General features: G+C 33.4%; 1 protein-coding gene across 2 annotated transcripts; it reads right to left on the bottom strand.

Moving 5' to 3' along the window:
* Positions 1-8102: 8102 nt before the first annotated feature.
* LOC131051697 (gibberellin 20 oxidase 1-D) lies at positions 8103-11623 on the bottom strand. 2 transcript variants are annotated; one of them, XM_057986302.2, is made up of 3 exons: positions 11200-11623; positions 8565-9405; positions 8103-8385 (listed from the first exon to the last, which is right to left on the bottom strand). In XM_057986302.2, the coding sequence occupies exons 1-2, from the start codon at positions 11529-11531 to the stop codon at positions 9045-9047; spliced, it is 693 nt and encodes a 230-aa protein (XP_057842285.1). In that variant the 5' UTR covers positions 11532-11623; the 3' UTR covers positions 8103-8385; positions 8565-9044. The 2 variants fall into 2 exon arrangements, with proteins under 2 accessions (XP_057842285.1, XP_059070041.1); XM_059214058.1 differs by having other exon boundaries at positions 8104-8311.
* Positions 11624-14783: the final 3160 nt, after the last annotated feature.

The raw sequence follows: 14783 nt of genomic DNA, 5'->3' as shown, positions 1-14783 counted from the left end.
GAAGAAAAGAGTAAGGTTATCACAGAAGATTGTAGACAAGTACAAGGATGAAATATGCTTTGTCATCAAGAAAGATGAAATTTGGATGGAAGTGGTCATCCCAAGGATAGTTTGGGTAACCGAGATGGGATATGAAACAGATGATCACATAGTTGAAACATATACCAAAGCACTTCTAGAAGCCCCCAAAGAACCAAAAGAAGAAGTATTTGGTAGTGCTGAAACCATAGAAAGCCAAATTCAATCAAAGAAAAGGGTGAAGAAGGTTGAGGCATTTGTAAGGAAAGGATCCAGACAAGAAAAAGCCATCAAGGAAGATGTATTGAAGAAAATCGGCATAACAGAGGATGAGTTAGTAGCTTCACAGCTTGAAACTCACCTATCACCGGTAGGTACTTCTTCAGGAAGTGACATGCCTGCAACTTTTAAAAGAGTTGTAAGGAAAAGAGATCCCTCACCGGCAACCACACCTTCACCTAGAAGGACAAGGCAAAAGCAACAAGCTGTGAAATCTCTGGTTAGAAAGGCCACACCAAAGAAGAAACTGACACCCAAGAAGAAGAAAAGGACAAACAAAGATCAGGCCCCTCTTGATATATTGTTAAATGAAATTATAGAGGAAGGTAAATTGAAGAATATAGAGAAAATATATAACACTCTAACAGCTGATGAAAAAGAGCAAGTTGAGAATAGTGTTATATTACATATGGATGTGTACAAGAAATTTTTTATGGAAGTAGTCAATGAAGTTCCAGATGAATTATTCAAAAGACTTGAGGCAAGAAGATAGGCAGTGATAGAATTGGATAAGAAAATAAAAATTGAGAAGCTACATGTTGTATATTCGGTAAAATCTCCTAAAGAAATTGATGATTTGATTGCTCAAGCAAACCGGACAGTATTCTCTACTGCACACCGACATATTTCACTAATGGCAGGAAAAGTTAATGAGGTAACAAAGGAAACAGAAGATGGATGGGATATATTCCTGGTTGAGAAAGAAAAACAAGAAGAATACATGAACCCCAAACCTATGAAGGTTTACCAGAAAGACAGAGACAAGGGCAATGGTAAAGTTGGTGGACCACCAAGCATCAAAGTTAAAGACAACTTACCCCCACCTTCTTTAAATACTCCACCGGTGAAAACAACAACTATTGAAGATCAACCGGCAGCTGAAAGTATGGATGTGGAGGATAATAATCCTAATTCTGAAGTCCTATATATTGTGAATGTTGATACTCAGGAGATCAAAATAGTAGTAGACAAAGATTCAACTGATAAGTCAGATATGGCTAGTGAGCCTCCGGTGACTGAGGAAACTGTGAAACCAGCAGATGATAAAGAGAAAAAGGCAAAGACTGAGTCACAGACTGAGGAAATTCAACATACTGAAAAACGAACAGAGCTAAAGGCTCCGGAACAACAACCATCGGAACAGGTACATAAGGAAACAGTGCCACCGGTAACAAGTGAAGTAGGAAAACCAGTGCTTAAAGAAATGCAGACACAAACTGACCTACCAGAGGTCAATACAAGCTTGGTAACTTCCATCGGCACTCAGATTGTTGGATCATCATCAACATACAAATCAACAAATGTGACTGAGGTATTACTTGATTCTATCAAGAAAATAACCGACTGCAACTCACAAGCTTACAAAGTAATTGATGATTCCATACCAATTTTGAAGGTAATTGCACCTAATTGTAATATAGATAACATAGATTCTTTAGGACAATTGGACACACTGTGTAAATATATCTTAGAGAATATTGAGAAAATAAATGAAGAGTCAGTAAAGGATAAAGTAGAAATTGAGAAACATAAATTCTTTGATGAGGAAATAAAGAAGTGTAATAGAGATTTAGACACACTCGGAACTATGTAATTTGTTGAAAGAATACAAAAATTTGTATAAAGATAAATGTAAAACAAACTTTTTGACTGTAGATATTGACAAGAAAATAAGCAAGGTACAGGATGAGATAAATAAACTTGCAGACAACTTTGTCAACTCACCTGATACACTATCAGCTTTTGAGGAAAAGATAAGAAATTTTGAGGAAGAACTACTCAAATTGGAAAGAGAGAAATAAAGGATAATAAATAAGGCAAAACATTTGAGATCTAAACTAAGTCCAAGATTGGACTATCTAGCATCTCTGCGGAAGGAAATTTCTGAGGCATTAATACAGGGAAGCAAAACACCGGTAGAACATTTGCAACATCTCATCGGTACAGTGAAGAGAACTGAGGCAGCAATAAAGGATAGTAAGAAGTTTATGGATAGTATAAACTTGATTTTGGGAGATCTTTTTTAGATTATAACTACCCAGCTACAAGGTTAAGTTTATGGATAGTTGAAACTACAAACTCTACTAACATCTTGACAACCTTTCTCATTGATGCCAAAGGGGGAGTAGTGGGATGAGAAAATTCAAATCACCGGAATCATATGCTCAGGGGGAGCACACACTTTTGGTAACATTTTTGGACTACACATTTGTGGATACTTTTTGAAATTTCTCATGAGTGTTGCCATCAATGCCAAAGGGGGAGATTGTTGGCATATGCACATTCCAATGAGACATTGTATGTGATTGAAGGTTTTGTCATTGATGGCAACCTTGCAATCCTATGGCACCGGCAAAGACTTTATACCGGCATTAGCAGATCACACTCTACACCGGCATCGGCACAGAAGAAAGGAAGTATACCGGCACAAAGGCCGATAGGATTTTTGTTATACAATATTTTGTTTATTATTGTAAGTCGACTTGGAAAATTGTAAAATAACTCTTATATATAAAGGAGATCATTATAGACATTTGTAATAAGGAGGTAGAAGCATGAAAGAAAATATTAGGCAGACCTAATGTGCGAAAATAGGTCAAAGGGTATATGTAAAGAACAAAGCAGGAACCGGTATTGAATCTGGCATTGAAGATGCTACTGTAAAGTAGTACAAGTTATTGGATCTGTTTAATCCACATTGTAAGTCAATGAGACTTCCCATTTGAGCAGTGAGCTCTAGGGAGTTGGCCTTCCTGCATGTGCAGGCCCCTATTGTAAGTAATATTCTCTTATTGGCCAATGAGTGAATATTATGGGTCACAAATCCCACCGAGGTTTTTCCCACATCGGGTTTCCTCATTAAACATCTTGTGTTATGGTGTACTTTTCATGTGGATGTACTTAATTCTGTTTATTGCATTATTTATTGCATACCGGTACACTATTATATTATGTTTTGCATATTTTAAGTTAAGAAATTCTAATTACCAGTCAGATACTGATTCACCCCTCCTCCCAATAGCTGTGGGAATCCTAACATAAGTATGATGCTAAAGACTTGGATATATAAAAATGGAGGAATGAGAGCTCTATTTATAGCAAAAATAGGGCAATGGATGGCCAGGATTGAAAGATTTAATCAAGGGTTGAGTTTGAAAGTTGGGAATCCATGTTTGCAATTTGCACCAATGAAATGGTGACAATTGTCAACATAAGACTGGTTGAGAGAAGGGGTTGGAGACATTAAATGCCTGAGAAGACCTCATGGTTACCTTAGGGAGTAAGGGTTAAGGTAAAGTTAAGATTACCCATTGGATAAAGCTTTTATCCAAAGGATAAACTCTTGTTCAAAGAATTAAGGGATAACCATGGTCAAAGCAATGAATTCTTGAGGAGACCCTTGGGTTACATGGAGGTTGAGTTTAGGGAAATTCTTTAATCATGCTAGAGGGTTGAGTTAACCATTAATGGTTTAGGAGACTTTCAAAATTAAGTTGTTGAAGCCTTTAAGGGTTTTCAAAGACTTTGAGGGTTTGAGAAGTGACTTCCCCTTTGCTTAGGGATGTGACAATATTTAGGAGATGGGTTAGGTTAATTTAGAAGTGATTATAAGAGTCTAGAAGGGGTTAGGAGGCAAGTGGGAGATGTAGGATTTTGCAAGTGGACGGAGAGATAATAGGATTTAATTGAAATAAAGTTAATTTAATTCAATTTGGTTGTAATTTGGGGAAATTAAATAAATTAGATTTATTCAATTTAGGATAACTATTTAATTAAATTTGAATTTAATTAAAAGTAGATAAAAGGGATTTAATTGAATAAAATGATTTATTCATTAAATGGAAAAAGAGGCCTAGTGAATTTAATTTAAATAAATTGAGTAATTTAGTTAACTTAAATAGAGGAATGTGGGTGATTTAATTAAATTGGATTTAATTAAATAGAGAAATGAACATAAAATATTCATTTAGGAATATGGTCATTTTTATACGTCTACAAGACCCATCGGGTATCGGGATAGCTTATTTCCTTCTGCTTCGATAACTCATGTCTTCCCTATGACTTTGCTAATAAGCCTTCTTTGGGGTAAGTTACACCGATGGACAAATAAGCCTTTTTCTATAACCAAACATACTTATCTTAATGAAATATAATTTCTTACAGTGTTATACATAAGCAAAAACCTCTTAAAGGCTTAACATCTGAAATATCGCATAGATCCTGCTCTTCCTAATCAAATTTGTCGAGATGAAAACCTATGAAAACTGAAATTCAATTGCCCTCTTACATTTCTGATCACTTTAGGAATTGTCTGACAAGTTTAGCTCCCAAATAAACCTCAGACGTCTTATCCCAACTCAGTGCCACTCCTTACTCACCCATCTGATGGTTGAATCTTAGGAGACAGATCATAGATAGAAGAGGACTGGTATTGTGAGATCATCCCTGCACAAAAAATACAACAGTAACTATTCTCATGATAAAGAGTGTTCAATGTATAAAACCAAGAAATAGAGGAGAACAACATTTTAAGAGCATAATTAATTTGAAAAATTATATGCTTACAAGATGTTCATTGTAACACGTAGAGTGTCCATGAATTCACTTAAGCACACATGTTGTGCATGGAGCATGAAGAATACACTCGAAACATGACGAATACAAATGAATACATATGAGTCATAAGACATACATTAAATGAATACCTTGAAGCATGAAGCATACAATGAGCACTTAAAGAATGAAGCATACAAATGAATACACTTGAATTATGAAGCATACAATGAATACTTAAATCAAGAAGCGTACTCATGAATATACTTAACGCATAAAGCAGGAAGCATACATAAAGCATGAGGCATCCAGATGAATCCGCTAAAGTCATAAAGCATACACTTTAATATATGTAGAGCATGAATTCTCTTAAGTCATGAAACATACATATTGTTACACGCAAGGCATGAGCATGAAGCATCCACACAAGACATGAACTAATACACACAAATACCCCCTAAGGTACAAGACATATATGAAAAAGTACACATATAAATCATACAATGAGGAAATCATGTTGAAGATACAACAGACACATTAATATCCACAATTTATAAAGTATATATACATAAAACATGCATTTAAGAGTAATATACATGAGGCACATGGATGCACTTAAAGCATGAAGTATGCACATAAAACATAAAGAATACATATAGAGCATACACATGAATGTAATTGGGGCAAGAAGCATTCATGCAAAATATAGAGTGTACACATAAGGCACAAATACATGTAAAGCATGAAGTGTATGCATGAATTCACGTAAGGCATGCAACATACACGTAGCATAAAGTACACATAAAAACCATAGAGATGTGCATACATGTAGCATAAAGTATACATAAATGGGAGTTCATTATACCCAACAACTTGTGGTGTTGTTCGTGTTGGCTCTGTTGGACCCTACAATTAAGATTCAATATACATTATTCAATAAGATTAACTGTGCAACATAATGAAATATAGAAAAGTGTGTTATCTTATTGAGCTTCGCTTGGTTTTGAGAATAGTTTAATATTCTCTACTTAATAGGGCCAACCACATGAAGGTGGAAACTCATTTGGCCCCTCCCCCTCCCCCTCCCCCACTAACATCACTCTAAATTCCCTGTTAACATCTAACATTCACTCTTTCTTTCTTTCTACCATTAATAAAATATAACATTCATTCATTAATATCACATAACGTTCATTAACACATAACATTGATTAACATTAATTAACACGCAACATTCATCAATATTAATTAACAAATATCATTCATAACCATTCATTAGCACATAATTACATTCATTAACACATAAAAATTAGTCATTATCAAATAAGGTAAATTACAATCATTTCTTTTCTTGTTTTTTCTTTGAATCTATGAAAAGACTAAGTGGAAAATCGTTTTCTTCATCATTTCCCCCCTCTTCAATTGTTCTGCCCTCTACTCGTGATCTCGATGTATGCCTAGTCCTATACTAAGGACGAGGACACTGAAGCAAAGGGGGGTCCTCTGCAATAACAAAGAAATGGGTTAAATTCAAAACATTTTTTTATTATTGTTACGAGTATTTCATTGTAGAGGTAGCCATGATGTTTGATGTGAAGGTAGGAACAATAGCCATAGGAGTTGTTAACGGAATGGAATGATTAACTTGACTAGGAGGTTGTGTATAACCTAGGTTTTCAACACAACTCTTCATAGGAATGATATTAGAATCAACAATATGAGCAATACTACGCAAGATATCAACACCATGTTTATCACTTTGAATCATTCTTTTTAATCCTTCAATCAATGGGAGAGATTCACTTTCTTAGTATTCTTGACTCATCCATTGTTGAAAATTGTCAGAGCCATTAAAAAAAAGACATATATATTGTTATAAAATTAATTATTTAATCTTAAAATACATTTAAATTTTACTTGTAATATTCTATTAGAGAATCCCTTGAACCTCCTATAGATACAAGTGCTAGTTTATTTTATTGACTAAAAATCATATGATTTGATCAAAGACTTACTTTATAATCTTTTATTTTATGCCTTTTATATTCTCCAAAATCTGAAATGTTGAATAAGTCGAAATACATTTATTTCTTTTATTATTAAAAGACATATGCCTTGATCAAAAGATATACTAAATAATCTTTTATTTTATAATATATATTCTGAGAGTCTGCAATAATTCAAAATATATTTATTGTTTTTATTAAGTAGAAATAATGTATTAATCAAAGATTTATATTATAATCATTTAATTTATATCATTTTTGTTTTCATCAAAATATATTTATTTATTTTATTGACTTAATCAAAGACTTACTTTATTTTATGCCATGGAGAACTTAGGGAGAAGTGTTTTATACTGTCCATACTCCCAATATTTTAAATAACAAATAAAACCAGCATGTGCTCTACCGAAGTACCGACCCAGTCTTCCGAATACATTAATGTTTTCTAGTTGTAATTTGCAAAGATTCCATGCACACCTCCAATGGCACCACACGACGATACGCAAGATAATATATTTGCATTTACAGCACTTTCAATATATTACCACGTTAACTTTGTCCAGGTATTACAAAATTAATCGTTTTAATGCCTCAAACCAACACAATAACTTTTACAATTCACCTTTCATGTTTTTTATTATTTATAAAATTAATTAATTCAATTAATCTTCACATGACGGTCATAACGATTCACCCTTTGGCATGACATGTTGGTTGACCACAAATTCACCTTTTCAACAATCAACTAGAAAGAAACTTGGGACGCTTTTTTTTGTTTGATCGAGATTGTGTTTGACACAACATTCACTATACTTTCTTATTCTTGCTAATGTATATACATAGCAGAACTCATTATTCTCTTAGTGCCACAATGTAACACAAGAAGTAGTTTTTCCTTCAATACTTGGATCTGTATAGGATGAAATGTATAGTATACTCTTTTAGGCTGGAGACTTTTTAACTCCAATAATTAGCTAAAGAAAACGAGATCATTGCATATTTTTTGCATTTATTTGCATTGACATTTGGTATAACATTGGTCATCAAAGATGAAAGTGATTGATTGAAATTAAAGATGCCAAACATGTGCTAAAGATCAATATGCAAACAGGCTGAAAAACAGGACTATATTGTGGAAGAATCATTTGTTTTATTAAGTTGTAAAAAATATGTAAAATTAATGTTTTGAAACTCACAAAAGAGGAAACTCAAACTTCTTGATGATACAAATTCTTTAATACGAGAAAAAAGAATTCAGTCAATCTAGAGTCTCAAATCAGAGATTGGACACATGACCATGTTGTTAGAGTTAATGCTTTCTTTCAAGACTAGTACACCAAACCATACTCGCTGGGTCCTCTAGGAAATAGGAGTACTAGTTGAACATTAGAGAGCATCTTGGTAATCTTACAACTGTATTTTCATAATTATGCTAGAAACTGTCTCACGGCTCTCTACAATACATAATAATAGGAGTTAGAACACAGGTTACCAAAAACAACAGAAAAACACACATAGTGGATTAAACCTACAAAAATAAAAAACAACAGCATTTAGTTCAATCATAAAGAACAATGTTTTATCAAAAAAATTCCAATGGGATGGTGTAAATTGGCAACAAAAGAGCATCCTGGGTAGTTTATGGTAGAAACAATCAACGATTTTTTAGTACTTTCATTTGAAATAAAAAAGGATATAACACTGAACCTTGTGATTTCAGCTAACCTGACTTTATTCTCCTTAACATATCTTGTGGCAAAACTAAATATGTACATGAATCTGGAGCTGTCTGCTTCAGCCTCCCATTTAAAATTGCAGGATTCGAAGATATTGCAAATGCCTAGGTTTGTAGTGCAATTCCCATCTTCGATAAACCGCTACTAGAGAATCGAAAGGGTAACATACGATGCTAAGCTTTCTGGGGAATTATCATATAAATTATAGTTTACAGATCATTTTAGATCCGATCATTCGAGAGCGAGGATTTTGAGTTGTGATCATGGTACGTGGACTATTTATACGGTGCATGCAAAAAGTGTTTCTGAAAAGAGCACAACATAGGCAAAAGATATACGTTCCTTCCATCCTTTATAAACAACTCGATGTTCTGTACTGTGGAACCTTCCATTGGTCCATACCTGCACTAAACTCCATTTAGTTTATGAACAACAGAAAAATGTATTTGAACTAATAATGGGTCTGGGTTAAAGAATTTAACATCTTGAGGAGATCGCTTGCCATAACAACAAATGAATAAGGTACAGGAATAACGTCCAACCACTTCCCTTCCTTTGATTTTACTTGAAGACCCAGGGTATTGTTAGTGTAAAGCATTGAGAAGCAGCCGATATCTGTATGTGGATGCATAACCTCCTCGTCCATTTCTTTGTCCTTGGGTGTGTAGTGGTTTATACCCATAAAAGAATAGCACTTCTCAAAATCAGAATGGAATAGTGACTTGACGTCTAGATTGAGGCTGGCAAGGAATATTTTACTCATCTTATTGTGCAGTTCGGTCATGCTTGATATGAAAGTCCTCATGACGTTACTGACATGCAAAAGAAAACTCAATCAGAAGGCATGCTTCTGAATTTTAAAGACTAAGAACTAGCATCTCAAGCTTGAAACCGAAACACTTGTAAGAAGTTTAACAACATTCTTGTCCTTTAATTCAATCAAACACCTGCATATTAATTTGTAATGGCAGATCTATGTGTATCTACGAATTGTCATATGGATTAACTGTCATTTTTGGCATAGGTGAAAACGTTGATTTGAATCTATAGATTTTGTTGTAATGACAGATCTACATGTAACATCAAGACCTCTACCTGTATTGAATCTATTTGAATTATAGCGAAGAAAGTGTTAGACTAACTACCACACCTTAACAACTTAATCTGTTAAACTAACGATCACTTTGAACATAACTGAAAAATAATGTTTTTGAAATTTCCTAACACCTACAGATTTTGAGGTACAAATCTTAAAATAAGCTACACTGAGCTCTAATGTTTACCTAATAAAACACCCCAAAATACACAGAGAGGAAACATAGAGAGTACCGTATTGCCTGAATTATTGCACGTCAATGGGCTTAAATACTTTTGTACAAATAAGTATATGGTAATATCTGACTAAATCTACCATACAATAAAATAGTTTTCGAAATTGAAAATAGTAGCCTAGAAAACAACTGATCTATTTATGGGAAAAAACAAACATGTATTTCCATTGACACGTTGCTCTGAGAAATATTAAACTTTATTTGATTGTTGGTATTTGGTGTGAAAATTCTATTGCAGTTATTGATTATTAACCTCCTATCTTTAATAGATTATTTGATCAACAAATATTGGAAAATAACACAACTACAACTTCTTGAAATAAAAATAGGTGGAAAGAAATATGTAACACAATAACATGATATTTTCGGACAATTGTCCTTGGAAAAACCCCGAAGGGAAAACCAGTATTGCAGATGAGAAATATATTAACTTCAACAAATTAAGAGATACAAAATTCCTTGCCTCTCACTGGCAGAACTCCGACAATCTCCTAATTTCTCCCACTGATATTCCTGCACTGCTATCCCCAACGCTATCACTACGCCCCTTGCAAACGCCGCAAGACTATTTGCTAACTCTACAAATAATTCACAAACTTCATATTTTCCAAATGACCCATGACCCCTCTTTATACTACTCTGTTGGAAAACCAACGGTCGAGATTAATTCAAACCAACGGCTGAGATTAAGACAACTCAATAACCAATAACTAATTTTGGCTATGAGGTGTCACCTAAAAAGAGCCACTATTAAATAACAATTGTTTTTATCCTAACAATAGGATCTGACAAAAACAACCATTTTCTAATTTCTGGATTAGGACAAACAGCTGTCCAAACTACTCATACCTAATGCTGCTATTTCTGGGTCAGGACGAATAGTTGTCCAAGCTACCCATAACTAACATTTGGTAAGGCCTAGATGAAAATAAAAATGTATCCAATCTACCAAAGCAAGATCTGTATGGTCTAATAAACACTATCATAAATATACTAGTTTTTAATACGAAATGGCAGCCCAGTGCCCATCTGACCTCTAGAAGAAATGGAATTGTTAGCCTGTCACTGATGTTTACCTCTGAATTTTTTTTAACTATGTGCCAATAGTTTTGAAAAGAGAAAAAGGCAAAATAACGTGCCAGTTGGTTAAGCTCTGTGTTAACATGGTATCAATAATTAAATCATAAACAATAAGAAATAAACAATCGATCATCAATGATTATGAAATTTATAAAGAAATGGGATAACAAATCTAAGTGGGTGACAGACTAGAACTTTGGGTTTCCCTCTTTTGTCCATAGCCTGTCATGCAATTTCTGCATTGTAGCTAAATCAGGCAGGCGCTCCAAATCAAAAGTCTCATTGTTAGCAGAACAAGCATCCGGATTGTACACTATGGCTCTTTCCTTAACCTCTATTGGTAGAGAAAATAGTTCCTCAAGAAGGGCCTCCAAATCTTTGAGAAGATCCAATAGAACTCCATGGTTGACAATGGTGAACCATCCATTCTTTTCACAGGCTTCTCGTACTGCTGCCGCCAAGTTGTGGCTATGAAATTGTGATATGTCAATCACAGGGCAAAAAAGTTCGTCGGCACTGCCTAACATATGATGCTAAGCTTTTTGGGGAATCATCATATAAATTATAGTTTACAGATCATTTTAGATCTGATCATTCGAGAGCGGGGATTTTGAGTTGTGATCATGGTACGTGGACTGTTTATACGGTGCATGCAAAATGTGTTTGTACTAGAAAAAATGGCAGTTTTGAATGCATATGCAAAGAGACGGGTGGACGAAAATTGCAACAGGGACCAGGGAACAACAACGATGTCAGAATGAATGCCCCAAGACCTCTGTCTTCTCGCCCTCTCTTGGGTACTCATGCGTTCTCTCCTATAAAAAACTGTGCACACTTCTGAATGGGTCTGTCAGCCGTCTACAAGGCCAATCATAGGCGGCCAAAATATTTTCTATCCAAAATACTGGTAAAAAATACGCAGGTTAATAGGTAGACCTAAGAAAATAGGAAAACATTTTCAAGGAAGTGATTTATGATTGGTTTCTTAGCATAGAGATTAATGAAAAACCCCTCTGCTATAGTTTCCTGCTGGCAAGAACTAAAAATAAAACCAAAATATCTTGGTAAGAATATAAAAGGCGTACACTCATTTATACAACGTAGAAATATGATCAAAATGAAACAGTAATTACTTCGTATGTAATAGAATTCAAGAAATATATGCATCTTAATAGAAGTAAAGGCTTTGAGCATTAGAGAAACAAAACAAGGTTCAAGTTCTAGGCTTCATAAATAGATGGAAAAAAATGCAAGCGAGGTTTGCTATTGAGAACAAGCCTACAAAAAATTATATGAGAAATGAGAAATAAAATCTTATTTATACAAAAGAACTAAATAGGAAATTATAACAATAGTGGAATTAGTTCCTTATAACTACATCAAAGTACTTCATTTGAAATCATATGATGTTGAAGATTTGACTAGTCAAATCCTCCTATAAATTGCACACAATCATCTAACTATATTGATTAGGGAAGTGGTTGGGGTATCAAACTTGTAGAGGGATAGGTGGTATTTTGAATGGATCAAGAATTATTTGATTTCTAAATTATCTAATCTAAGTACCAAAAATAACATTTCATTTTTTTTATTGTGTATTCTTTGAAATTTATGGGATCATGAGTACATTTTTCACTGCATTCCTTCCTAATTTTCTATAATTGGATGAAGCTTTTGATGATTGTGAGTCATTAATTTAAACCATTAAACAAATTGTATCATTCTCAACTAACGTGGACAATATTTTCCAACAAACTCCAATGGACTATTAGATGAAATGGGCCACCTACCAATTAGGTGGTTCTTAATCCCATCATCGTATTTGAGTAAAATCTATGTGGCCATCCTTATCCATTTCTAACTAATCTAAAATATTCTCATAAATTGCTCTTTTTGATGCTCATCAAAAGGAACCATTAATATAGGTAGTAATAAAAAAGATCAAAAGCTATTGGAACCTTTCACTTCCTTCAAGCAATTACAAAGTATTGATTATCAAAATTAAATAAGCTATCCAAGATTTGCAATTCTGTAATACATTATGAAGTCCCAAGTATTATTAAATCAAAAAATGGTCTACATCACATCTTAATTATTATCAAAACTAAATTACTCTTTCACCTAAAAAGAAAAAGGTTACATGTAGTACATAATACTATAATTAAGGTGGTTTGTAATTTCTTTCTAAGTCATGATGAAGTGAGAAGACCCTCAAAAGAGTCCATTGGAATAGGGAGTCATCATACCAAAATTTGAAACTTTTGGCGACACAAAGGGGAGTTTTGAGAAATAAGATTTATGGAATCTTTAACACTTCTTGGAGGGTATTTTATTCACTAACCCTATAAAATTGAAACCTCGTGTACTCTTGAAATAATTGGTCTAAAGATCCATCATGTTCTAGTATTGATATGAACTATATTTTATTCATCATGTTCTTCACATGGACCTCCAATCATGCCAAGGGTTAAAAATTTTCTTTCACTTCTTCAATATTGGGTGTTTGAGACTAGATGTAGAAGATTGATTGGTCCACTCCTCCACCCTCTAACAATTTAATTAAGTGGTAATTTGGAAGGACTTTGGCATTATTATTTAAATGATAAGGGATCCCTTGTTACACATGTGCATAAACAACATCCCTCACATTCAAAGTGGTTTGGCTTGAAGTCACCAATTGTGATTAGACCTCTCCTTATCTAAATTATCATTATTATTTCTTGTCACATCTATTGTGACAACCATTTTATGCTACATTTCTCATTTAATAATTTCAATATAGATTCCAAATGAATCTGTTGGCACTTATCATCATTGGAAATAAGGTCTCTATGACCTTATAAATACTGGATTTCACCTCTTTTCTCCATGATTGAGTTGATCTAGTAGTCACATAAATCTGTCCACTTAATTAAATGAATATTTAATATTTATTTGATTATTTAACTATCAATTAATAATTAATTAAATTAATATATTTAATTAATTCATCTTAACCCTCTTCTCCTATTAATTAAATAAATTATTCAATTTATTTGATTTAATTCACTTAACCAAATTCAGACCATTAATTAAATAAATAAATCATATTTATTTAATTAAAATATTCTCTCACATTTAAATAAATTAATATTTATTTAAATCCCCCAAAATCCCACCTCTCACATTTAAATAAATTAACATTTATTTAAAATCACCTTTATCCTCCACCCACTTGTATTTTCCTACAAAAGCAAGTTGCACAACTATTTTAAATAAATTATTTATTTAAAATCCTATTTATCCTCACCCACTTGAAACCTTTAATGGTTTCCCTTAAAGTATTCAAACTTGATGGCTTTAAAGTCTTCAAACTTGATGGCTTTCTTCTATAGTCTTCTTAAAGACTTTAATGGTTTTCCTTAAAGTCTTCAAGCCTTTAATGGTTTCCCTCAAAGTCTTCAAGCATTTTAAATGCTTTATCTTCTTTTTCTCATTTAAATAAATTAATATTTATTTAAATATTTATCCAAATTCAACTTACACCATTTAATTGAAATAAATGATTTTATTTTAATTGAAAATACCAAAATTTCTCCCGCTTGCATTTTCCTACAAAATCCACTTGTATGCCTAAACCCCTTCTAGATTCTTCTAAACCCTTCCTAATTAGCCTAATCCATCCCCTAAATATTGTCACATTCCTAAGCAAATTGGAGTCACTTCTCAAAGACTCCAAAGTCTTTGAAAAGCAATTAATGCTTTGTGTGTTCAACAAATTAACCCTCAAAGTCTTGGAT

Source organism: Cryptomeria japonica, chromosome 11, assembly GCF_030272615.1.
Source record: "Cryptomeria japonica chromosome 11, Sugi_1.0, whole genome shotgun sequence".
In the NCBI taxonomy this organism is placed as follows: domain Eukaryota; kingdom Viridiplantae; phylum Streptophyta; class Pinopsida; order Cupressales; family Cupressaceae; genus Cryptomeria; species Cryptomeria japonica.
Note: the sequence above shows the minus strand (reverse complement) of the source record. Positions and strands in the feature narration are given on the sequence as shown.

What these genes read in the sequence shown, in the direction of transcription:
- LOC131051697 (XM_057986302.2), bottom strand. Translation starts at nt 11,531, where the DNA reads ATGTTAGGCAGTGCCGACGAACTTTTTTGCCCTGTGATTGACATATCA. An exon ending in ACAAAAGAGGGAAACCCAAA is followed by an intron (nt 9,406 to 11,199) that starts GTTCTAGTCTGT and finishes TTTGCATGTCAG; the next exon opens with TAACGTCATGAGGACTTTCA.